This window comes from Phoca vitulina, unplaced genomic scaffold (assembly GCF_004348235.1).
Source record: "Phoca vitulina isolate PV1807 unplaced genomic scaffold, GSC_HSeal_1.0 scaffold2, whole genome shotgun sequence".
Lineage (NCBI taxonomy): Eukaryota > Metazoa > Chordata > Mammalia > Carnivora > Phocidae > Phoca > Phoca vitulina.
Window position 1 is genome coordinate 79,884,071 of NW_022589705.1, and position 26,419 is coordinate 79,910,489.

The window sequence follows — 26,419 nt, forward strand, 5'->3', positions numbered from 1 at the left end:
TTAAAGATTTTATTGAGAGAGAGAACAAGCATATGGGAGTGGCAGAGCGAGACGGAGAAGCAGGATCCCCGCTGAGCAGGGAGCCCGACGCGGGGCTCGATCCCAGGACCTGGGATCATGACCTGAGCCAAAGGCAGACACTTAACGACTGAGCCACCCAGGTGCCCCTCACCTTCATTTTTGAAAGATTGTTTTCTTTCTTAAAACTTTATTTTTTAAAAAAAAAATTATTTATTTGACAGAGAGAGACACAGCGAGAGAGGGAACACAAGCAGAGGGAGTGGGAGAGGGAGAAGCAGGCTCCCCACGGAGCAGGGAGCCCAATGCGGGGCTCGATCCCGGGACTCCGGGATCATGACCTGAGCCGAAGGCAGACGCATAACGACTGAGCCACCCAGGTGCCCCTCTTTCTTAAAACTTTAAAAAAGATAATTGCCAGACGAACCATGAGAGACGATGGACTCTGAGAAACAAACTGAGGGTTCTAGAGGGGAGGGGGGTGCGAGGATGGGTTAGCCTGGTGATGGGTATTAAAGAGGGCACGTTCTGCATGGAGCACTGGGTGTTATGCACAAACAATGAATAATGGAACACTATATCTAAAACTAATGATGTAATGTATGGTGTTTAACATAACAATACAAAATTTTAAAAAAAGGATAATTGCCTGTTTAAACAAAAAAATAATGTATTGTGGGTTTTATAATATATATAAAAGTGGTACACAAGACAACAGTAAGACTGTGGGGTGACAAACGTATGGTTCTCATACTGTCCTAAGTGATGTGATATAATATCAATTAATGTGGACTCTGGTAAGTTGAAGATATATATTATAAACCCTAAAGCAACCACAAAAATAACAAAATAAAGTTATAGCTAGTAAGCCAACAAAGAAGGTAATATAGAATCAGAAAAAAAAAATACCTTTTTTTTTTTTTTTTTTAGAGAGAGGGAGGGCAGAGGGGCAGTGGGAGAGGGAGAGAGAAAATCTTAAGCAGGCCTCACACCCAACACGGGGCTCGATGCAGGTTCGATCTCGCAACCCTGAGATCATGACCTGAGCTGAAATCAAGAGTTGGACACTTAACGTTAAGCATCTGCCTTTGGCTCAGGTCATGATCCCAGGGTCCTGGGATCGAGCCCCGCATCAGGCTCCCTGCTTGGCGGGAAGCCTGCTTCTCCCTCTCCCATTCCCCCTGCTTGTGTTCCTCTCTCGCTGTCTGTCAAATAAATAAATCTTAAAAAAAAAAAAGAAAGAGTTGGACACTTAACCAGCTGAACCACCCAGGCGCCCAATACTCATTTTTTTTTTAACCATTTATTTATTTATTTGAAAGAGTGTGTGTGCAAGCATAGGGGGAGGGGCAAAGGGAAAGGGAGAGAGAGAATCCCAAGCAGACTCCCTGCTGAGCGAGGAGCCCGATGCGGGGTTCAGTCTCAGCACCCAAAGATCATGATCTGAGTGGAAATCAAGAGTCAGACACTCAACTGACTGAGCCACCCAGGTGCCCCCAATACTCATTTTTTAAAAGGCAGAATAAGAAGACAAAAGGAACAAAGAACAGATGAGACAAATAGAAAACAAGTATCAAAATTATAAGACTCTGGGGTGCTGGGTAGCTCAGTTGGTTAAGTGTCTGCCTTCGGCTCAGGTCATGAACTCAGGGTGCTGGTATCAAGCCCTGCTCAGCAGGGAGTCTGCTTCTCCCTCTGCCCCTCCCTATACCCATGTTTTTTCTCTCTCTCAAATAAAAAAAAAAAAAAAGGTAAGACTCAGACCTAAGCACATTAATCATATAAAAATAGGGTCTAAACACTCCAGGTGAAGGGTAGAGATTATCATAATAAATCAAAAAAGCAAGACCCAATTATACACTGCCTACAAGATGTATAGTTCAAATATAAATATACAAATAGGTTAAAAGTAAAAGGATAGAAAAGACATACTCTGGTAACACTAGTCAAAAGAAAGCTGGATCAGCTACATTAATAACAAAGTAGATTTCAGAGCAAAGAATATTATTGAAAAAAAGTAATTTCATAAATGATAAAGGAGTCAATGAATCAAAATACACAATCCTGAACATATACGCGACTAATAAGAGTTTCACAATACATGAAGCAAAAACTGATAGAACTTTTTTTTTTTAAGATTTATTTATTTATTCATTTGACAGACAGCACAAGCTGGGTGAGTGGCAGGCAGAGGCAGAGGGAGAAGCAAGCTCCCCGCTGAGCAGGGAGCCTGATGTGGGGCTCCATACCAGGATCCTGGGATCATGACCTGAGCAGAAGGCAGATGCTTAACCAACTAAGCCACCCAGGTGCCCCCTGATAGAACTTCTTGAAGAAATAGACAAATCCACAAATATAGCTGGAGATTTTGATAACCCACTCTCGATAATTGATAGAACAAGTAGGCAGAAAACCAGCAAGGATATAGACTTGAACAACACTTGCAACCAACTTTACTGATTGATTGACATTTATACAATGCTTCACCTTTCTTCACATTCCACCTTGCTTTCTTCAAATAACAGTAAAATACATACTCTTCTCAAGTGCCCATGAAACATTTACCAAGATAGACCATGTTCTAGGTCATAGAACAAGTCTTGGTAAATTTAAAAGGATTCAAGTCGTACAAAGCATATTCTTAGACTACATTGATATTAAAATAGAAACCAATAACAGCAAGATTTTTGGAAAACTCCCAAGTATTTAAAAACGAATACACTTTTAAATAGCCCATAGATAAAAAAAACCAAAAGGGAATTTAAAAGTATTTTGAGCTGAATTAAAACGAAAACACAACATACCAGAAGTTTAGGATATTGTTAAAGCAATATTTGGGAGAAACATATAACACTAAATGCTTATATTAAAAAAAAAGGAAAAGGACGCCTGAGTGGCTCAGTCGGTTAAGCGTCTGCCTTCGGCTCAGGTCATGATCCCAGGGTCCTGGGATTGAGTCCCACATCGGGCTCCTTGCTGAGCAAGGAGCCTGCTTCTCCCTCTGCCTGCCTCTGTCTCTCTCTCTCTGATAAATAAATAAAATCTTTAAAAAAAATATATATATATATTAAAAAAAATTTAAAAAAAGAAAAGGAAAGTTCTTAAATCAATGACCTCAACTTCTACCTTAAGAAGTGAGGGAAAGAGGGGTGCTGGGGTGGCTCAGTCGGTTAAGGGTCCAACTCTTGATTTCAGCTCAGGTCATGATCTCAGGATTGTGAGATTGAGCCCCATGTGTTGCTCCATCCTCAGCAGGGAATCTGCTCCAGATTCTCTCCCTCTCCCCCCTCCCCACTCGTGCGCTCTCTCAAATAAATCCTAATAAAAACAGAAATGAGGAAAAGAAGAGTAAACTACATCCAGTCAAAAGAAAATAAAGATAAAAGCAGAAATTAATAGAACATAGAAAAACAAAATCATCAACCAGTGTTTGCCATGTGCCAGGCACAGTGTAGGTACTGAGCTTACATAGATGGTCCCATTCCTTGAGGATCCAAGTAGTAAGTTAGATTACATCAGTTTAAAAATAATCACATCAGAATGCTATCATGATGGAATGCTCAAGGAGCTGGTGCTTATAAGGGAAAGTGAAGACAGTGGTGCAGAGTTCAGGCTCTAGAGACAAACACCTTTTCAGTTCTATTCTGTGTGGCCTTGGGCAAATGATGTAACTTTGATTTTGTCTTCCTTTTCTAGAACATGGATTTAATAAAATTCCTTGCACTGCCTAAGACTGTTTTAAGGATTAAAGAATGCCTAGCACATGGCAAATCTTCATCAAATGTCAGGTACTATCATTAAAATGTGGGTCCCATCCATCCCAAAGATAGAAAGGGGTGAAAGAGGGAGGCATGGCCAGGGAAGGGCTCTAAGTCCCCAGGAAACTACTCATTTCCACTTCATTTTCCACTGTCAAGTAAAACTGGGCACTTACGTTTATAATTCATTACAACTGAAACTGAGGTTTTATGGTATAGCGGTTATTACATTAGCTTAATACCAAAAAAGTGGTATAAACCAGGTGGAAATAGTATTTTTTGAGGCATCATATGACATAGGTTGAAAACAGGTTCTGTGGTCAGTTGCCTTGCTCACAGGCATGCTCTGCCACTTACTGGCTGTGTAACTTGGGCAAGTTCCTCATATCCTCCAACTTCAGTTTTCCTCATCTGCAAAATGGGCACAAAGAGTACCTACTTTACCAAGGTACATGGAGTATTAAATAATGTACATACATCACCACTGTCTTGCTCAAAGCTAATAATATATAATATAGTTTTGGAGTTAGGTTTGAGTCCTGGTTCTGCTCCTTACTAGTTAGGTGATCTTGGGGAAGTTACTAATCCCTTAATCTCTCCTGGAAAGATAGGGTTGGTTCTGAGATAAACCTAGGTTAGTAATAGCTAAGTGATGGTAGACTTTACTTATTCAACAAAATTTATTGGATACTGCATCCCAGGTGTTTGCTTGAGAAGTGATATTTAACAAACTCATTGTGCTTTTATGAAACTGTAAGCTTTTTACAATTAACTCATTTCTCATTAAAACCCCAAGAGGTAGGTAGTTATCATCCCCGTTCTTTGGATGAAAAAATTGAAGCGGAGGTTAAGTAGCTTGTCCAAGGTCACATGGATAGCAAGTTGTGGTATTTGGATTCAAATGCAGGAAGTCTGGACTCCAAGACTCCAACTTTCACAACGACTGATAGGACTGCCTACATGCAGAAAAAGGCCAGAAGAGCCTGTTTGGAAAAAGCCTACAGACAAGTATGTCGAAAGCAGAAGCCTGAAAAGGTGGGGCCTAGAATACCTGACAGCTTTGCTTCAGCTACACTTTGGACGTGGAGGAAAAAAATGCACGTATTTCTTGCCCAGCAGGTTACCCAGCCTAACCCTGCTCATTTGTACTAAAAACTAAATTCCCTGCCTGGTTGTAGGGAAAAAAACACTATTCAGACATCTGAGCACCTCCTCTCCATAGGCTGCTTATGTAGTAAGGATAGGAAAGATGAGCACCAGACAAAAGGTTGGCCCTGCGCATCCAGGTTCCCTCCCAGAAATTCTAGAGTTCATTTGTACAGAGACTCTACTTAGCTGCTGGCTTGGACAATCAGCCTATTTGTTAAAACTAATACCTACCTCAGAGTCGTGAATACATGCCAAGCTTAGGACAGTGCCCGGCACAGGTAAGTACAAGTTCAAGTGTACTTGTTTTAACAGATCACCTAGTCACACTCTTAAAAATAAGCCCAAGCAGCTCTCCCAGGTTCTTTTCTACAATCATGGCTATGAATGCTTAACTAGCTTCAGTTCTATCCTCTGGCCCTCAAATGGGTGAAGCAGTATGCCCCGCTGTTCCAGGAGACTGGGGAAGACTCATTACTCAAAATCACCCACTTCCCTTAACTTGACCCTGATGGCTTCTAATTGGTCACATGGCTGTTACAAGCCCCCTCCCCACCTTGTTTCATTTCGCCCCACTCTGGATCTAGACTCTACCTTCTAGATGGTTCCCTGTTAGTCCCCATCCTTCAGGGTCTCAGCTGCCCTATGCTGGCAGCTAGTACATGAACTTGGCAAGATTTCCATTGTGACTCAACCTCACATCACTCATAGGCAGGATGACAATCTTCTCAGCCTTAAGTTCCACTTGGAACACTGGCAGTAGAGGCTTAACTAGCTTAACAGAGGTGTGATTTTAGCATTTATGCCCAACCTTGTTAAGGTCAATTTACCTGTACTATATTGTGAGAAACTGAAGGCTTGGTCTAATTAGTAACCAAGATCTCCGAACACTCATGTCCAGTGGTCAATTTTATGTTCGTCTTTCAAGACACCACACCTAAATTCATTAGGTATCCTAAGCACTACCCACCTTTGAATGCAACCAGCTTTTACCTGCACACTAGGTAACTGGTAGGAATCAACACACATTTTCCCACATAGGAGTAAACAAGTGCCAGGGCACCTGCGTAGCTGTCGTTAAGCATCTGCCTTCAGCTCAGGTCATGATCCCAGGGTCCTGGGATCGAGCCCCACATCAGGCTCTCTGCTCAGCGGGAAGCCTGCTTCTCCCTCTCCCACTCCCCCTGCTTGTGTTCCCTCTCTTGCTGTCCTGTCAAATAAATAAAATCTTAAAAAAAAAAAAAAAAAAGTAAACAAGTGCCAAGTGACACAAGACACACAAGCTCAGTCTTTAATGCAGAACTAATCAAACATAACTGCAAAGGTAGTTTTCCTAACAAGCACTTCCATTCACAGAATATGGTTGTCAGTCACATTTCCACAAAAAAAGGAGCCACACAAATATGCAGTCATCTTTATTTTAATTCATAAATACATTATAAACAGACCTGGATCTTTAATAAGACACTTAGGATCTGATAGGCTTCTGTTTTCCATTCAGTTATATAGTTAGAAAACCCAGTTTATTTGAGAACAGTAGAAAAAGCCAAGTAGCATCTTAGCTTCCTTAAGTTTTCTCCTCATAGGCATTCTGGAATCTTTGGGCTTTGTGGGTCAAAGGACCAGATTGTTAAGACATGCCTATATTCAGTGCTGTCCGCATTCCCTAAATTTCAATGGGCCCGTCCTTTGGAACATTCAACTTGTTCCCCAAATTTAGTATTCAGTTTTAAAGAGGTCAAATATGCCCAAGTTTCCAAACCTCCAGGCTTATCTTATAAAAACAGCATTTATCATTCATTTTACCAACCCTCCCTGCCAAATAAAGGACCCAAACGGGTAAGTGTTAACTGCCAATGATTGGTGAGGCTCCTCTTCTCTCCTGAATGAAAACAAATGAAAAAGAGGATCAGACTCCTACTTAAGATCTCACTAAAAATTTTAATTTTAGTTTTCATTAGATGTTTCCTGCATGGTTTGTCTCCTCAGTCATCGTCCAGAGGACTCTGAGAAGCTGTAGGAATATGCAGGCGCAGACTCAAGGCCCGGCTTCATCTCCAACGTCGTGGAAAGGGACTGTACGTCACAGGGCAGAGCCCTATGCTCCCGTAGGCCACCTGGACAGAGCCCGGGGAGAGTGACCTCCCGGGAGTATCCACGTTGGAATGCCTATGATTAAAGAGTATCACCCTCAAAACATTTTTAAGAGATTCCATTTTCCCCCATTCCATTCTACACAAGTGAATTTGAGGAAAGCCTGTTTAAAACCCAGTCGTTACTACTGTTTCATGGTTTCTCTACTTACTCATTGCCCTAGGAATATTCAGGTACATACACCCACCTTCATCTCCAGAATCATGGAAAGGGTTTGTACTGGACACCAAATGCTTGGCTACCATGCACAGACTTTGAGGGAGTATGCACATTTGTTTTGTTTATAGGATTCGCATACAAGCTTTGCTAATCTTGACTTTGGTTAATTCACCCAAACTGTAACAATTTTTCCATTAGCAGCAAGTTTCTACCCTATCACATGAGAAAGATGTGAAAATATTAACTTTTACTGAATAAAAAAAGCTATCTTCCCAGACATGAGCATATATTTACTAAACTGTCAACATGCCAACAAAAATGCAGCAAAGTTTCTATCTGGGGGGCGCCTGGGTGGCTCAGTTGGTTGAGTGTCTGCCTTTGGCTCGGGTTGTGATCCCAGGGTCCTGGGATCGAGCCCTGCGTCAGGCTCCCTGCTCGGCGGGAGGCCTGCTTCTCCCTCTCCCTCTGCCTGCCACTCTGCCTGCTTGTGCTCTCTATCTCTCTGTCAAATAAATGAATAAAAATCTTTAAAAAAAAAAAAAGTTTCTATCTGCATGTATTAAATGGCAGGAACACATTCATGAAAAGGAACTGGGCTGGAATGATTTAAATGTCAACAGGAAATACAAGCCAAAAACAATTCTTTGGTTTACTTACCTCAAGTCAAATTTATTTGGAATCCGTGTGATCACTGCAAAATAAGGTAGGCAAGAGCTTAATCCAGTAGTACAGCAGCTGAGAAAAGGTTTTTCTTTCCAATCAACCTAGATCCAGATAGAGGGAGCTGTTTCCTGCATGGTTTATCTCCTCAGTCATCGTCCAGAGGACTCTGAGAAGCTGTAGGAATATGCAGGCGCAGACTCAAGGCCCGGCTTCATCTCCAACGTCGTGGAAAGGGACTGTACGTCACAGGGCAGAGCCCTATGCTCCCGTAGGCCACCTGGACAGAGCCCGGGGAGAGTGACCTCCCGGGAGTATCCACGTTGGTCACTGTAATTTACTTAATTTGCAAGCTACTGAGCTAGAAATAAATTTCAATCAGTTGATGGCGACTTCCCCAGGATATCCACTTTGGGGTGGACCCTATCCCAAGTGCCAACGAAATTCGCGTTCAATACCGATCAGCAGTCTCCTGTCAGTTACCTAAATTAACTTTCAGCCAGGTACCCCGAGCATTATCTACAAACCCCAACAGGCGATTGGCACTACTGCCAAAGAAATGGCAAATGCAGAGCCGCAGACACAGCAATTACGGCTCCTACCCATAAACCGATCATCAGGAGTCGTGAGCTCACCCTACATCATAAAGCAAGTGGCAGAATCAAGAACCGTTCGTTTCGAAATCGATTCTTATGCTCATATAGGTGTCAAATTAAACGACCTGCACGCAATTCCACCGCCTCCTAGGAGACAAGGTAATAAGCCGGGCGATGGGCAACAGGAGGGGGTGGCCCGCGCATTTAGCGTCCGGCGCGTGAGGTGGCAGCTCTGCAGGTTTCGGCGCGAGCGCCTTAGGTTACAGGCGAGACCGGCGGCTCGCGAGGCCCCCGCGGCCCACGTCCGGCCCAGCTCCGCTGCCTGAGTAAGTGTAGTTAGCACAGACACCGCTGAAGGGAATCCTAGATAGGATGAAGCCTACGAGGAAATCTGCTTGGCGGGCCCGGGGTACTAAACCCAGAACTAACGAATCGAACGGGTAACGGGTAAAAATACTCACCACCCGACTTCCACGCAGGGCCGCAATCGTTCTCGAAAAGACCGAGCAAGCCCCCAGGCATCCTTATTTATATCTTCTGAAGCGCGCGGAAGTCAAGGTGTATTTATTGCGCCTGCGCATCGCCCTGCGCAGTTAGGGAATCGGAAATTCGCTAAGGGTTCTGGGAACCATTGCAACTTAAGCCCCACCCCTACCGGGCTCGGAGGCTTCTCGCGACAATAGAGCCTTCGCGCGGGAACCTTGCTGGGTAATGTAAATTACAGAAACGGAGTTTAGAAGTGTGCAGTCCTGTGCTGAGTAGCCAATATACTTCTCAGCAATCAGCTAACCCAGTCTGGAGGATGTACACTCGAATAAGCTCGCCAACCTCACCCTTCAACATTTTGGAGTAATTATAGGCAAAGTTGAAAAAGCCATCTAGAAAAATGCAGAATCACAGAAGTGATTGAATCCGCCCTGTCACATGTGAAATAAACATTTGATAAATGAGTAGGTAAATAGGACAGAAATGCTTCTACACGGATTGGCTAATTTTTTTAAAAGACTTTTTTATTGGGGCGCCTGGGTGGCTCAGTCGGTTAAGTAGCTGCCTTGAGCTCAGGTCATGATCCCAGAGTCCTGGGATGGATCCAGCATCTGGCTCCCTGCTCAGCAGGGAGTTGGCTTCTCTCTCGCTTGCTCTCACTCTCTCTCAAGTATTTGAGAGACAGAGAGAGAGAGAGAGAGAGAGAGAGAAGGGGGAGGGGCAGAGGCCGACTCCCCGACAAGCCCGGAGCTCTATGCAGGGCTCTATCCTGGCATCCTCGGATCATGACCCTAGCCGGCAGCCGCTTAACCGACTGAGCCACCCAGGGGCCCAAATGAATAAATAAGGAATTGGCTAAAATTAAAAGCTTCCTATACACAACAATGGATGAATTTAATACTGCCGAACTGTACACCCGAAAATGGTTAAAAAGGTAAGTTTGACATTAAGTATTTTTAACACACACTCACCTAATATAAAGAAGTAGGCAAGTAAAGAATCCTGGAGATACATATTACATGTGAAATGTTGCAAATGTGATAGAATTTTGAATATGGTGTAAAGTGAATAGAGATTAGGTAAATTAACATGGAGCCATCACAGCTGGGCTATAATGAGTGGAAACATTTATAGTGTTCCTCCTATAAGGCTTTGTGCTGGAGGCGCATGGGTGGCTCAGTCGTTAAGCGTCTGTCTTGGGCTCAGGTCATGATCCCAGGGTCCTGGGATCGAGCCCCGCATCGGGCTCCCCGCTCCGCGGGAGGCCTGCTTCTCCCTCTCCCACTCCCCTTGCTTGTGTTCCCTCTCTCGCTGTGCCTCTCTCTGTCAAATGAATAAATAAAATCTTAAAAAAAAAAAAAAAAAGATTTTGTGCTTTTTTTTTTTTGAGATTTCTATTTATTTATTTGAGAGACAGAGCTAGAAACAGAGATAGCAAGAGAGAGAGCACAGGAGCTGGGAGGAGAGGGAGAAGCAGGCTTCCCGCTGAGCAAGCTCTGAGCAAGCAGTCCGATGTGGGACTCGATCCCAGGACCGTGGGACTCGATCCCAGGACCCTGGGATCATGACCTGAGCTGAAGGCAGATGCTTAACTGACTGAGCCACCCAGGCGGTCCTGTGCTGGATTCTTTATGTAGGTTATTTAGTAGCACAGCAATTCTAAGACAGCGGTATTATTACCTAGATTTTAAGATGTGGAACATGCCCAGAGCAATGGTTCTCAAAGCGAAGTTGTCAAACCTTGGGGGTCTCTGAGAATCTTGGGGATCCAAGAGGTCAAGACTATTTCATACTAATACCTAGACTTTCTTTGCCTTTTTCACTGTGTTGACTCTGCACTGATGCTGTAAAGTGAAATGGTGGATAAAACTGCTGGTGCCTTAATGAGCAGTGGGTATTATATAAGACTGATGAATCACTGAACTCTACCTCTAAAACCAATAGTATATGTTAATTAATTGAATTTAAATTAAAAAAAATTAAAAACCTGCTGGTGCCTTAGTATGTTTTGAAGCTCTGTCACCAAACTGTATCAGTATCATTTTTCTTTATCATCAAAAATTTACAGTTAAAAAAAGTCAGTTTCTCAAACTCTTAGAAATAGAAAGATGGTTGCCAGGGACTGGGGGGTATATGGAAAGGGGGAATATTGCTATTCTTTTTTTTAATATTTTATGTATGTATGTGTTTATTTGAGAGAGAGAACTAGAGACAGAGAGAGAGCACACACACAGGGAGAGGGAGAGAGAGAGAAGCAGGCTCCCCACTGAGCAGGGAGCCCGAGTCAGGGCTGGATCCCAGGACCCTGAGATCATGACCCAAGCCGAAGGCAGATGCCTAATGGACTGAACCACCCAGATGCCCTGGGAATATTGTTATTCAGTAGGTACAGAGTTTCAGTTTAGTGAGATGAAAAAGTACTAGTAATCTGTTATACTGCTGTGTGCATATAGTGACTACTGAACTGTATACTTAAACATGGCTAAGAAAGGGCACATTTTATGTTTTTTTTTAAAGTTTATTTTTTTATTAATCCCTACACCCAATGTGGGGCTTGAACTCAGGATCCTGAGATCAAGAGTCCCATGCTCTTCCAACTCTTCCAACTGAGCCAGTCAGGTGCCGCCTCCACCCCCACCCTGCCCCCGCAAAGGCACATTTTATGTTAGGTGTTTTTTACCACAAAAGAGAATATCTATAGCAAATTAAAAATAGAGTCAGCTTCCCCTAAGAATGCCCTTGATGAAGAAATAAAAGTCATTAATTTCACTAATTCTCAACTTTTGAGTATCCATCTTCTTAGTATTTTTTGTGACAAAGTGAGAAGTGCACATAAAGTACTTTTTCAGCACGCAAAAGTACAGCATTTCTCTCCAGGAAAAGCACTTACACAACTGTCTGGAGTTATGAGCTGAAATAGTCACATTTTTTCATGAAATACTCTTTAACTTGAAAGAATGGCTGTTATCTTTACCAACTATATGTATCTGTGTGGGATTGGATTTTCTTCATTTACTTAAATCAAAACAACATATAGCAACAGATTGAATACAGGAGCAGTTTGAGAATTGAACTGTCATCTATTAAATCAGACATTAAAGAGATTTGCAAAAAAATGTAGAACAATGCCACTCTTCTCCCTAATTATTTTGGAAAATAGTTATTTTTTTAAAAAAGAGTTTATTTTTTGACAGAGAGAAAGAGAGCACAAGCAGGGGGAGAGCAGAGAGAGGGAGAAGCAGGCTCCCCATTGAGCAGGGAACCCAATGTGGGGTTTGATCCCAGGGCCCTGGGATCATAACCTGAGCCAAAGGCAGATGCTTAACCGACTGAGCCACCCAGGCACCCCAAGAAAATAGTTATTTTTCATAAAAATATATTATTAATGTTAACATGTATTGGGGCTATTTTGAAATGTATTATTTCATTATGATATTATAATTAATTATATAAATTATAAATATATTTAAAATTTTTCCCAGTTTTAATTTTAGTACAGTAAGTATCAATAGATGTCATGTATAGATATAAAAGTTCTTTGGGTTCTGAATAATTTTTAAAATTGGAATCACAAAACCAAAATGTTTGAGAACCAGTAGTTTAAAGGAAAGAAGACAAATAACTCTGCTACTTCTCTGACCATATTACCAGTATTCAACTCCCATTCAATCACTCATTCAACATTTACTTAGTGGATATGATTTATTTGCTAGGTATTGTGCTAGACACTGGGAACTCTGACATGAAACTCTTAATTTTTTAAGACTTTATTTTTAAGTAATCTCTACATCCAATGGGGCTCGAACTTACAACCCCAAGATCCAAAGTCACAGGCTCTACCAACTGAGCCAGCCAAATGCTGACTCTTGACATGAAACACTTTGCTGTCTGTGAGATCCCACACTGGGAGAAATAGACATGCCTGCAAATTACCACTCAATGAATGCTGTATTCTGAGAACACAGAGGACAGAGCAACTGAACAATCTGCTCAAGGCTGAAGGCATTTTCCTGGGAGTTAAAATTTGACCTCAAACTTGGAGGGGTGGAGTAAAGGAGTGGAGTATGGATGATGACAGCATTGCAGGTTGAGGAGCTAGCAGGACCATGGTCTCCTGGGAAGGGGAAGAAGTCAGCTTGATGAGGAACATTGGAAGGAAGGAACTGCGCTTTTCATGAGACAAGAAAGTAGGCAAATGTTAAATTATAAAATATGTTGTAGTCCAGGCCAAAGATCTTAAATTTTATCTTGCAGGTAACTAGGGACCAATAAGTTTTGAAGTAGAGGATTGCTGTGACCATCTTTGCATTTTAGAAAGGTAACTCTAGTGGCAATTTTGGAGGATAGATTGGAGAGATCAGAGGTTTTAAAGTCCCATTTAAATTATGTTGGCTTTGAACTTTGATGGTAAACAAGGCAAGAGAAGATCTAGGAATCGAGAGACATTTCTGAGGTAGAGAATGCACAGAATTTATTGTCCCCCTGGACCTGCAAAGAGAGGAACTTGCAGATAATACCAAAGTTTTAGGCTTATGAGAGTGAACATATGGTGGTTCTCTAACTCTGATGATTGAGAAAGTAGGCTGTGAAGGTAGACAGTAAGGTCCACATTGGAGGTGCAGAGAAGTTACCTTGGGAACATCTGGGTGTCTAGATGTCCAAAGGGCAACTGGATATAGGGTTGGATTCCAGCAAGAAATCTAAGTTGCAGATAAAGATTTAGAAGTTGTCAGAATAAGAGTGGTAGATAGCTGATGTCATCTTGGGAGAGCAGGGAGAGTGACAAGAGGACATGAAAACGCATTTAAATGGTGGTCAGGGAAGAAGTCAGCAGGGCAGAGAAAGCGTGATCAGAGAATTGGGAGACAGTGGGGTCTGAGAAGCCAAGGAAGAAGTTTTGAGGACTAGGACATGGCCCAAAGCATCAAATGCTGCAGGATAGTCAAATGTATCAAGAGCTGAAAACAGGCTTTGGATGTGGCAGTGAACTGAGAAGTCACTGGTGACCTCAGGCAAAGCCATTTTATTTTGGATTTAGTTTCGATTTTAATGAAGTGAGTGAATCTGGCTTTAGAAATGGAAAACAGTGTGGACAGACCAGAGGTCATAAGCCAATGTCAAGAAGACTATTCAGTTTACATCCACATAATTTTTCTCCACCTGTCCCTCATTTAGCTCAACTGCTTGGACTGTACAGGAATTTAAGTTAACATTAGAATAGATTATGTCCACGGAGTGTAGGAGAAGCTGAAGGTAGGGCAATAGGTTTAAGAGAAAAAGGTCAGCGGAAGATTGTTTTTTTTCTGGGGGTGGTGGTTAGGAAGGAGATAAACATTAAATGAATGAATCAATAAATGGTGTGTGTCTCTTCAGTACCAGATGGAGGAAAATTGAGGACGTTTGTCTCTGTCAGATGACCTCTACGCTTTGTTGGGGGAAGAAATGAACGCTATAACACAAGAGACAGATGGAGCAAGTGGCCCAGGTTGCTGGTGGTTCCTGCTTTATGCTTCATGCCTCCTAGAGCTGAAATTGAATAGAGCCTTGAAGCGGTGGTTTAGGCTGTGTTTGGTTTCAGGGCTTGGCTTTTCTTTGTTGTACATTCTCAACTTTCATAGGTGTACTTCCTATTCCATCCCCTCCCATTCAGTATCCACTGTACTTACCTTTTCTCAGTCTCCAATCTCCTGGGTACTCCAATCTAGATCCATAAGGAGGCTAAATTCATTCATCATTTCAGCCAACAATGAGCAATGTACACCTTCTGTAGACAATGCTTAGCCTCAAAAGAGCAATGGCAATTTGAGACCTCTTTGGAGCTTTGGCCCCTGTGGGATTTGGTCTTTGGAGGGCAAGGAGAAGGAAAATCTGGGAGCAGGTGGAACCCAGTGACATGAGCAGTTCTTTTTTTTAAGATTTTTTTAAAATTTTATTTATTTTTTTAAAGATTTATTTATTGGGGCGCCTGGGTGGCTCAGTCATTGGGCGTCTGCCTTCGGCTCAGGTCATGATCCGGGGCTCCTGGGATGGAGCCCCACATCGGGCTCCCTGCTCAGCAGGAAGTCTGCTTCTCCCACTCTCACTCCCCCTGCTTGTGTTCCCCTTCTCCCTGTGTTTCTGTCAAATAAATAAAAAATCTTAAAAAAAAAAAAATAAAGATTTATTAATTTTTTTTGAGAGAGAGAGCAGCACAAGCAGGGGGAGAAGGAAAGCAGGCTCCCCACGGAGCAGGGAGCCCGATGTGGGGCTCCATCCCAGGACTCTGGGATCATAACCTGAGCTGAAGGCAGATGCTTAATGGACTGAGCCACCCAGGCGTCCCAAAATTTAAATTTGCGTGTGTGCGCGCACAAGAGAGGGAGAATGAGATGGGGGGAGGGGCAAGGGAGAAGCAGACTCCACACCGAGCTGGGAGCCCCATGTGGGACTCGATCCCAGGACCCTGGGATCCTGACCCGAGCCGAAGGCAGATGCTTGACCAACAGCCGCCCAGGTGCCCGAAATGAGCAGTTCTGACTCATGGTTTCTTTTCACTCTTGGTAAAGATGGTGTACTCATCAAAGCCATTCTCTGAAGTGACAAGAGGAAAGTGAGTCATTTGGTGAGGCCACCTGGATTGAAACTGGGCTGCTTGCCCGAGGAGTACATGAGGAAGGAACTGTCCTACCATGCTATCAGCCTGAAGTCTACTTATATGTGGTTCATATGCGGTAAATCCTTGTAGGGATAACTGACTGGGATGCAACTGCTTGTCCTTGAATATAAGCAAGGCGTGATTACATAACTTACCTTGACCTTTAGGAAGGGACTTTACCTCCCAGGTTCTTCACTAGTAACAGGAGTGTATTTCCCCTTACCTCCCAGACGAGGGGGGGGATAAATAGGATAAAGGACCTGGCGCCCCAGCTGGTATACACCACGGGGGTGGGGTGGGATGGGGTGGTCACAGTTGGGTTTCCTCTCTCTGTAGCCCACCCTTTTTCCATATGTGTGCACAGACAGACAGAAACTTGACTGACCGTACCTCTGGCTACGCTTAATATTCTTAGTACTTTTTTCCCCCTCATCTACTTCTCATTTAGGGAGTCTGGCAGTATTTTAGGTATCATTTATAAGCTAGCTTAAATCTTTTGGAATAAGGTAGAACATTAAAAAAAATAAGCACTTCATACCAGAATAGTATAGTTTGGCTTTTTTTTTAATTCTAAAATACTTTATAATTAATATTGATAGGAAGACTGATATACAATGCAATTATTTACTTTACAAGGAGATTCTGTACATCAGGGAAGCATCTTGAAGTACAATACATCCGATTTTTATTTCTTCTTTACATTATGATTGTGAATTGTTACTTACACAAAAAGGGAACACAAAATCCATTATATATATATATATGTATATATAAAAAACACCTGAAAAGACTTGACCCCCAAAGCATCTTGTTTCAAAAGAACATGATGAGATGAAAGATGAACTAGAGTCCTTAGCGGCACATAGAAAGCAGACAAGTAGCTCAGGAAATCAAATCGTGTTTCAAACTTGGCACATTAAGGGAAAGCCAGGCAGCGGAAGAAGGGTTTGAAAAAGTCACTTCAAGTCACAGAGAATTCTGGTATAAGCCAAACAATCTCCGAACTAACAGAAGTCATGTGTGTGGCCACCTTAAATACAGACCTCTAACAACTGTGTAGAACTGTCACTTTCCCTGCAGTCACACCAAATGTAATAAGCTTCAAGGAGCTGTGGCCCCACGATAGCTCCAAACCCACAAAGCATTTGACAGTAACTGAAAAATCCGAATACTTCCCTATTCCCCATACAAAGAGAAAATACTACCTTTTATGGTCACCTCACCTCCTTTGTTTTGACCGGATGTTCTGATTTTTCAGTAATTATTATAGGGACATAAAAGCAGAAAACGAGGAACAGCTATGAACAGCTGCAGCAAAACAGGGACTGCAGAAGAAATCTATGAAACAGCCACAATTTTCTGAACATTAAGGGGAAAAAAAGCCACATTCATCAGTTAAATAGCAACTATTTTTTTTCTTCCACTTAATATGGACAGGTATTAGAAGGAAACGGTGAGGCTGTATGGTTTTCAAAATAAAAACTCAAAGCAAATGAATTTTCTGTTTTAGGAAATCATATTAATATATATTACAAATACAAAGAGGTGGGGGCTGAGCCAAGGCCCGAGCACCGACGACACTGGCGACTGCTTGGCAGAGGAGGGGTGTGTGAGGTGGAAGCTGCCAGAGAGGGTAGGGTCAGCAGGAGGGAAGTGGGAGAGCCTGGCAGGAGAGGGCCAACAGCACTGAGGAGAAGGGAGGAGGAGCGGGTCATGATTGTGTCCCTCCTACTTCCTCCTCCAGAGACCCCTTCCGGTCCAGCACCCCATGTTCCAAGACCTTACAGTGATTCTGGCTGGAAACATGGGGGCCCAAGGAGGACAGCTGCTCCCACAGTCTTTCAAAACTCTTTTTTATGGACGAGGCTACATCTATTGGTCAGAATGATTTAGAATATCATTTGGTATGACGAAAGTACAATAGCTTATAAAATTTAAGCCATGAGTGAGTTTTCTGACAAGTTGGCATTAACAATAAAGGCCTTTTTTGGTTTTGGTTTTGTATATAGAAAACATATATGCTTTCTCATTTTCCGAACTTGGCATCTAGTTGCAGCTCAGATTGTTTAACAGATAGGAAAAATGTAAGTTTCCAGCACTTCTTCAAGATTTTTTTTTTTTAATTTTAAAAATAAAAATCAGGATGACTTGTGCCAAAAAGTTGGACCATGTCAGATCCTGAGCTTCTCTGAGGCTGGACTGCCTGAAGAGGACTATACTGCTGTGTTACGAGAGGCATAGTGCGGTGCTTTCAGCTGACGTGCCAGTGTGGTGTGGAGGCGTGCCCTGGACGTGGGGGCCTCCAGAAGGTTCTTCCCACCACCAGCTGGATTTGACAGCTGGAATTTGGTGCCTACACAAGGGGATCTCAGAACCAGGACCGAGCAGGTAAGGCTAATGGTGCAAACTGTGCCCCAGCGCAAGCAGTCATCTTGGGGCGAGGGTGGCTGGTGAGGAAGACCCCTCAAGTATGCTGCAATATTACAAGGTTCAAGAGCACTGAAAAAGTGTTCAGTTTTGTCCAGAGCAGCACATGACCACCCATTCCAGTGAAATGCTACATTCATAGAAGTGCTGTTCGCCCCAGAACTACATCCCAGAGGACTCAATCCTGGCTGTGCTGGGAAGTGCAGAAATTCCTTTCACATCACTCTGGAGACTGAAGCAGCCAAGCAGCCCTGTGTTGGGGAGTTGTTTAGTTCCTCTCTCAGACTTCAGCATCATGGACGATGGTAGCTAAAACAAGATGAGCAAAAAGGGCCGAGTTATCAAATACTGTAGATTATTTTGCTGCTATTACACTCTCATTTTTCAAAATTGCCTCTCTGCTACTCTAATTCTACCTGACTTTTCTTCTTCTTTTTTAAAAGTAATCTCCACACCCAGTGTGGGGCTTGAACTCACAACCTCGAGATCAGATGCTCTAACGACCGAGCCAGCCAGGCGCCCTGTTTTCCTTCTTCTTTAATTGCTTTTCCTCAGAATGCTTTCCTGGTTCATTTTCCTCTGTCCATCCTTTAAATAAATTTTCCCCTTAAGAACCACTATCTTTTCTCATAATTTTCTACTTGAGGCTTTGCTTTCTCCCTGGACTCATATAGCCTGAATATCCAACTGTCTTCTATGCTTCTCCATCCACCTCAATGTGTCACAGGTTTGTCAAGCTCAACATACATAGTGTATTTTCCAGTTTGTTTACTGTCTGCCTTCCCCTTTTAGAATAAAAGCTCACTGGGCACCTGGGTGGCTCAGTTGGTTAAGCGACTGCCTTTGGCTCAGGTCATGGTCCCAGGGTTCTGGGATCGAGTCCCACATTGGGCTCCCTGCTCAGCAGGGAGCCCGCTTCTCTCTCTCCCTCTGCTTGCCGCTCCCCTTGCTTGTGCTCTCTCTGTCAAATAAATAAATAAAATCTTAAAAAAAAAAAAGAAGAAAAGCTCATTGAGGACGGGGACTTTATCTTGTTCCAGGCTATATTCCAAGCACCTAGAACTGCTATCTACCAGGTAGTTGGTACTCAATAAATATTTGCTGAATAAATGTCCTACTAAAGTGTTGACCTCAACTCCTCATCGACTTCATAAACTCAAAAATCACAAGTTCGAAATCTTAAGAGTCACTTGACTACTTCCTTTAATTCATCCCTGGAATCAAGAGATAACCCAATCTTGAGTCTATGCTTGAAATGTGTTTTTTTTTGTTTGTTTTTAAAGATCTTATCTGAGAGAGAGCACGCACGAGCAGGGGGAAATGCAGAGGAAGAGGGAGAAACAGACTTCCTGCTGAGTGTGGAGGCCTGATGCGGGGCTCAATCCCAGGACCCCGAGATCACAACCTGAGCTGAATCAGACACTTAACCGACTGAGCCACCCAGGCACCCCCTATGCTTGAAATGTTGTTCAAACCTCTCTCTTGCATTGTCATGATCACTTCCCTGGTTTGAGCTACCAATATGCTCACTGTGACTATCTTAGTTACTTCCTAACTGGTTTCCTTGCTGCTAGCTAGTTTCTTCAGCTTTCCATGTCACCTTCCATAGTTCCACCAGAGTTCCATCTGAAACACTCAACTCCAGTGGTTCCTGTGTCCTAGAATAACAGGCAAAGCTCTTCAGAGTGTGACCGTAACCCAGCGTGCCAGTCTCCTCTTCACCTCACTGCTCCCATATGTCCCCTGCTCCAGCTACATTTTCTGTCACCCAGAGACAATGCACACTTTCTCACCTTCCACAGCCTTGTTAATGCCAGCCCTTCTGCTTAGAATGCTGCTTGGTAATGCTGGTTCCTTCCTTCCTTCCTTGTCCAAATAAATTCTTTCACGTGCTTTAAGATCCGGTCTAAGCATCACCTTCTCTATGACTCTTTCCTTTAATGTTGCTCACTGTAGTACTTTATTACTATTATAATAACAATGAGAATGGCTAATACTGACATAGCCAGGAAATAGTGGAGTTGGGATACGAGACCTGGCAGATTCAAGATTCAGAATGACTGAGGCATTTATCATACTGACTGCACTATATTGAGTGGTATACAGGTCTTTTTCTAGATTAGACCACAGCCTCCTTGCTGTCAAGTATGGCTTGTTATTTGAGTTCGTATTATAATGCCCCGGATAGTGTTATTGCTGTTCAAAAAATTTGCCTTCTCTACTCCTATCAGAGTTCAGTACAAAAAAATTCTGTAATTGAAAGAACCAGGGCACCTGGGTGGCTTAGTCGGTTGAGCATCCAACTCTTGGTTTCAGCTCAGGTCATGGTCTCAGGGTCATGGGATTGAGCCCCGTGTCAGGGTCCGTGATTTGTGCGGAATCTGCTTGAGATTCTCTCTCTCCCCCTCTGTCCCTCCCCCTGCTCACGCATGCTCTCTAAAATGAATAAATAAATCTTAAAAAAAAAAAATAAAAGCACCATTTGCCTGTATCGTGATAGAAAAATGTTTAACAATATTTTATTTTCCAACTTTGCTTTTTATTAGCAAACTGTAATTGTCATTGTATCTTCCCTCATTTAGCCTCTTTTTTAAAGTTTATTTTTAGTAATTTCTACATCCAACGTGGGGCTTGAACTCACAACCCCGAGATCAAGAGTTGCATGCTCTTCCAACTGAGCCAGCCAGGCACCTCTGGCTTTTTATAAATGTTCTGAGAGTCACCTACACACTTCCACAAATTCCATTTGTAGCCAGCTGATTCTTTAGGTATTGGGTGGGTCCTTAATTACAACAGTAATTCCACATCAAAATACTTCTTGGTTTGTTTCATGAAGACAGCTAACTAAAATGAAATTTATACACTAAATTGGAAGATCAGCAGTGCTAGAAATAACTGAAGTCAAAGAGGCTGAGGTCTTGTCTACCTCAACAACAATTTCCTCATACATACCCTGGGACAGTGAGGTGCAGGACAAGAGCACCCAGGGGCTTTCAGTCAGTCATTCTTTTCTCCAGTCCTGGTTCTGCAACTTAATGAAACCTTCTGGGCCTGTTTAATTTCTTTTTTTCTTTTCTTTTTTTTTTTAAAGTAAGCTCTACACCCAATGTGGGGCTTCAATTTACAACCCCCCAGATCAAGAGTCTCGTGCTCCACCGACTGAGCCAGCCAGGTGCACCTGGCCTGTTTCTTCATCAACAAAATGGGGATATTAACAAAGCCTCCAGGTTTATTGCAAGGATTAAATAATATACATAAAATACTACACTCAGTATAGGCATTTCCTACTGCCTATTGGTCCTCATCCCTTTTTCTTAATGTAGTCTTGCAGTCAGCATGCTGTATCCTTTTAATGATGTCGCTGGAGTCCTTCCCATTGGAACAACTCTGGTATGCCTGTGTTGTGGTGGAGCTCTACTCAGCTCACGGTATTTGGGTCTTCTGGGTCTTACCGTGTAAAATGTTTGCTCTCTTCATGAACCTCCATCTCTGAGCTTTTAAATTCATTTAATTCTTTTCTTATGGCAGCCTGTGGAGTAGAAACAAAAATGTTTCAGCATCTTCTGTCTGCCATAGTATAGCTGTGTCATTTGCCATCTGTTCTCTATTGTGCTTAACTTCGTGAGCCACGGCAACCCACAGAGGGCAAGCCAGAGCAAGGAAAGAAGCCAGGTCTGCACACTGAGCCTGATACACACGTCGCCTTCCCCGACACCATTCATCTAATAAACCGAATATCCCCCCTTAAACCAAAACATTCACAGAGATTAAAAGAGATATTGCAGCTTTTATAGTTTCCATAGCACGTAAAAATGCTTTTCCTGTTATAAAAGTGAAATACAGGTAATTACTAAAATATACCACCCAAACTCTCTCCAACCAAACCTAACCGCTGTTAAAATATGTTTTAATTTCCTTCCAGATTTGTGGACTCTGTGATATAGCAAAGGATTTTCTTTTCTCTTGGTTGTGGTGGTCATGGTGGCTGTGGAGTCGTTGCTATAAAGTTTTGGTTCGTACATCTTGGCATTTTCGTATCTTGATTAGAAATTTAACATTGTATCAAAAGTAAAAACTTTATGGTTTCCCCTTCTACTTAGTGTCTTACATTCTTCAAATAGAGAGAAAGACAAACAAACAGCCACCTACCTTGTCAGCAGGGGTCAGTTTGGTCCAAGGTTTGTCGGCTCGTCGGTCATAATCTTGAGCATCTGTTACTTCCACATATTCATTAAACCTCAGGATCTTCCTGGCAAGTAGTTCAGCCACGGTCGGCCTTTGACTGAGCTGAAAGAAATGGAGCCTCTTAATTCACTATGCCACGAATTAGGCATCAAGGATGCATTCAAATTGCCTCTAACCCAGAGCTTCAGCTCAGCGGCACATTAGAATTACCTGGGGGCCTTTAGACACTACCGATTCCTGGGTCCATTCCCAGAGATTCTGGGTATTGGGAGGTTTTGTTTTGTTTTTAAAGCTCCTGAATGCACAGCTAAGACTGAGAGCCACAGCTATAAACCAGTATAACCAGTATAACGGGTACTTCTCAAACTTTAATATGCATACAGATTGTCTGGGGACCTGGTTAAAATGCAGATTCGGATTAAGCAGGTCTGAAGTGGGGCCTGAGATTCTGCATCTCTTGCAAGCTCCCAGGTGATGCCAGTGCTGCTGGTCCGTGGACCACACTGTGGGTAGCCAAAGGGTTAGGACTGTAAACTCATATATAATACATTAGAAAGTGAGTGCATTTATTTTTTATTTTTTATTTTTTTAATATTTTATTTGAGAGAGAGAGAGAGATAGCAAGAGAGAGAGCACAAATGGGGGGAGTGGGAGAAATAGGCTCCCCGCTGAACAGAGAGCCCTGACATGGGGCTCAATCCCAGAACCCTGAGATCATGACCGGAGCCAAAGGCAGATGCTTAACTGACTGAGCCACCCACGCACCCCAAAAGAACACTTAATATGAAAGCAGTATCTAGTGGGTAAATGTAAAGGGTAAATTTCCTTTTAATATGAATAATGCCTAGATTCGGTAATGAATTATGATTTAAGGTTGCACAATCAGGTAACCTACTCAATCTGAAGGCATCAAGTCCAGCTGTGGCATCTAGCTACTCTCTATCAAGAATGATTCTTCTGGGGCGTCTGGGTGGCTCAGTCGGTTAAGCGTCTGCCTTCGGCTCAGGTCATGATCCCAGGGTCCTGGGATCGAGCCCCTCATTGGGCTCCCTGCTCAGCGGGAAGCCTGCTTCTCCCTCTCCCACTCCCCCTGCTTGTGTTCCCTCTCTCGCTGTGTCTCTCTCTGTCAAATAAATAAATAAAAATCTTAAAAAAAAAAAAAAAGAATGATTCTTCTGTTCCTGGAGAAGGGAAAAAGTGGAAAATAAGGAAGAAAATGTCTAGTTCCTTGGCTTTTCTGGGGATTCTTATAAGTTTTAGGAAATATCTACAGAATTCAGGCCAAATCAGAATCGATCAGAGGCAATTATAAACTATTATGGTGGGAAGGAAAGGAAAAAGGGATTAATCCCCGAGCTTAAAAGCTAACATAGGTCTGGTACAGAAAAGATTCTACCCCATTTGATCTGGGACCAAGAACAAAATCCCGTTGGTGTTCTTCATACTTTCCAGGTATCACTAAGGGTCAGTTCAGTTCCTTCTGATTAGAAAACCACCAGTTTGCCAGGCAAAACTGAATGATATACACTCCCCCTATTACCGTCTCTATATTTCAACAGGTTTTAGAGTCTACATCAAAATCCTAGGTTTACCAAATAAAAGGTCAGAATTTATGCAAACATTAATGGGGCACCTTCTTGTGCCAGGCGTTCTTTAAATAGTAAAAATGAAAAAAAAAAACATGCTCTTGATAATGCTGTGTTGTTTTCAGAATCTGCATCATGGATTCTATTTTCCCAAATTCATTTCTTTTTATTTTTTAAAAAACATTTTCTTTTTTTTAAAAATTATTTATTTATTTATTTGACAGAAAGAGAGACACACACAGCGAGAGAGGGAACACAAGCAGGGGGAGCGGGAGAGGGAGAAGCAGGCTTCCCGCTGAGCAGGGAGCCTGATGCGGGGCTCAATCCCAGGATCCTGGGATCATGACCTGAGCCGAAGGCAGATGCTTAACGACTGAGCCACCCAGGTGCCCCAAAATCATTTTATTTATTTGAGAGAGAGAGAGAGAGAGAGAGAGAGAGAGAGAAAGAATGAGTGAGGGGGAGGGCAGAGGGAGAGGGAGAAGCAGACTTCCCGCTGAGCAGGGAGCCTGATTCTGGGCTTGATCCCAGTACTCTGGGATCATGACCTGAGCTGAAGGCAGAAGTTTAACTGATTGAGCCACCCAGGTGCCCCAAATTCATTTCTTTCTAACCAAACAGATCATTCAAACACAAGATATATAATTAGTAGACAGACTGAAACCAAACACTTGAGCTACGTACCTTTCTAGTGAGCCGACGTTTAATCTCTCGTTTTTCTGCTTGCCGATCAGCTTCATTTTTAGCTACAGTCAATAGTCCAAGACAAAGAATATTACTTCAAAACAGGAATTTGCATATCAAAGTTTTCAGCAGTTACAGGGCAAATATTTCTTATAGGCTCCAAGTCAGAATAAAATACTAACTTTGGGGATGGCTAATCAAGACAATTTTCTGGTTAACTGGTAATAGTTGAATACTTAAAAGCAAGGGTCAGCAACACTATGGTACCAAATCCAGCCAGCTGGCTATGTTTTTACTGCCCATGAGCTAAGAATGGTCTTTACATTTTTAAATGATTATATATTGAATGGCTTGGTAAGTACCTACATAATAGCTTCCTTTTGCTTTTGGCCTGCAAAGCTAAACATATTTACTGTGTGTCCCTTAGAAAAACTCTGCAGATTCCTGCTCAAGAGTAACCACCAAGAATGAAGAATGGAGATCACACTAAGTTTCGTGTGATATGTCTATAAAGGTTCCCAAGTTTAAAATTCACTTAGTGACTAAACTGTATGTATCCACACGGTGATGAGAGAATAGGGGATGGACTGGTCAGACTGAGTGTGCCCACAAGTGACTCTATGAAGCCTAATCCTCTCAGTGTGGAGGCTTTTAGGGGCAAATTTCACCCTAGAGTCTGGAAAACGGAATCAAATGTGTATTAGATCACAATGCTATTTTAGGAAGTTAATTATGAACACAGAAAGAAAATGAAATACATGTTGCTGTTTCATGACTTCAGATGTATGAAAGTCTTCAGAGATGGAAAAGGCATCTGGGCCTTGCTTTGGGCCCCAGCCCTCAAAGTCCACTAGGAACAGGAAGGTCCCCTCCAAATGCACAGCCACTACCTTCCCCGAAGACAGAGAAAGTTGAGCAGCATCTACCACATGCTGTGAAATCCTCCCACATGGCCAGGGCAGTCTCATGATACTGTGAGAACATCAGAACAGAATTTTCTGGCGGTTCCCAGGACACTAAGCAATACCACAACGATATCTTGTAAAGGAAGCTCGGGGGAACTCTGTTCCTTCAGGGGAAAGGGTATGAGTGGTCCTTCCTGGGCTGGAACACCCACTCCTTGGCCCTTGTAGAAAATGCTTCTCTTCTCTAGCATGTATATTAAAGTCAGAAATATAAAGTCTGAGAAACTCTATACAACTTTATTCCCAGAGCTGGACTCACGTTGTAGTATATTTCGCTGTTCTAGTTCTTCAGGTGTCGGTCTTTGACTCAGCCGTCTAAAAAGGAAATAAATAAGGGTATTGTCCATGTTAAACCTCCCAATCCTGCTTATAAAGATTTGTTTTGGTCTCAGTTTATATTAGCCCCTACATTAGCAAGAAAGCAAGAGGTTTTCAAACTGTTTTGGTATTTCATTTGTTTCTCTGATTGTTTATGAAACAATTCTCATGTTTAAAGTGTTAATACAGATACTACAACATAAAATGGAATTGTACATGCAAACAGGAGGCCAAAATTCCAGTTCTAGCTCTGATATTAATGAGCCCTGTCACCACAAAAAAGCTCAGTTAGATCCTGAGTGTACTCATCTGTAAAATGAAGGTTTGGACTGGACTGTTAGCTCCCAAACAGATTTGCTGAAGGAGCACAGAATTTCAAGGCATATTATAGAAATTCTGATTCAGAAAACCAGGCATGAGGACTGAGATTTTCATATATGTATTTTTACAATCCTTCCCACATGACTCTGATGTCTTTCTTTTGAGTTTCAAACCAGTTATTTAGCAACCACTGGAATTTAAAATTGTCTCTTTTGAAATGACATTCTGTAATTCTATGATTTTAACTTCAGTTCTCTCTGAAATACTGATGAAGTTTCTCATCTAATCCATAGTTCTGAGATGTTACTCACCAACGATAACT

General features: G+C 42.5%; 1 protein-coding gene, 1 long non-coding RNA gene and 2 other non-coding genes across 17 annotated transcripts in view; all 4 read right to left on the reverse strand.

The window, feature by feature from the left end:
- Nucleotides 1-6,327: 6,327 nt before the first annotated feature.
- On the reverse strand, nucleotides 6,328-9,070 carry LOC116640613. The gene is made up of 3 exons (XR_004301038.1): nucleotides 8,953-9,070; nucleotides 7,893-7,926; nucleotides 6,328-6,804 (listed from the first exon to the last, which is right to left on the reverse strand). It is a non-coding gene; the product is annotated as an uncharacterized LOC116640613 (long non-coding RNA).
- LOC116626945 lies at nucleotides 6,882-7,086 on the reverse strand. Its single transcript, XR_004298377.1, has one exon. It is a non-coding gene; the product is annotated as a small nucleolar RNA SNORA73 family (small nucleolar RNA).
- LOC116626949 lies at nucleotides 8,018-8,222 on the reverse strand. The gene has a single exon (XR_004298378.1). It is a non-coding gene; the product is annotated as a small nucleolar RNA SNORA73 family (small nucleolar RNA).
- Nucleotides 9,071-16,167: 7,097 nt separating the features above from the next.
- Nucleotides 16,168-26,419, reverse strand: part of MED18 (mediator complex subunit 18) — a 139,970-nt gene continuing 129,718 nt past the window's right edge. For all 14 annotated transcript variants that reach the window (XM_032389963.1, XM_032389957.1, XM_032389948.1 and 11 more), the window contains 5 exons: nucleotides 25,718-25,773; nucleotides 24,494-24,555; nucleotides 22,188-22,325; nucleotides 21,491-21,567; nucleotides 16,168-18,347 (listed from right to left, as the gene is read on the reverse strand). In XM_032389963.1, coding sequence (XP_032245854.1) covers nucleotides 18,332-18,347; nucleotides 21,491-21,567; nucleotides 22,188-22,325; nucleotides 24,494-24,555; nucleotides 25,718-25,773 — 349 coding nt within the window. In that variant the 3' untranslated portion in view covers nucleotides 16,168-18,331. The remainder of the gene's footprint in view (nucleotides 18,348-21,490; nucleotides 21,568-22,187; nucleotides 22,326-24,493; nucleotides 24,556-25,717; nucleotides 25,774-26,419) is intronic.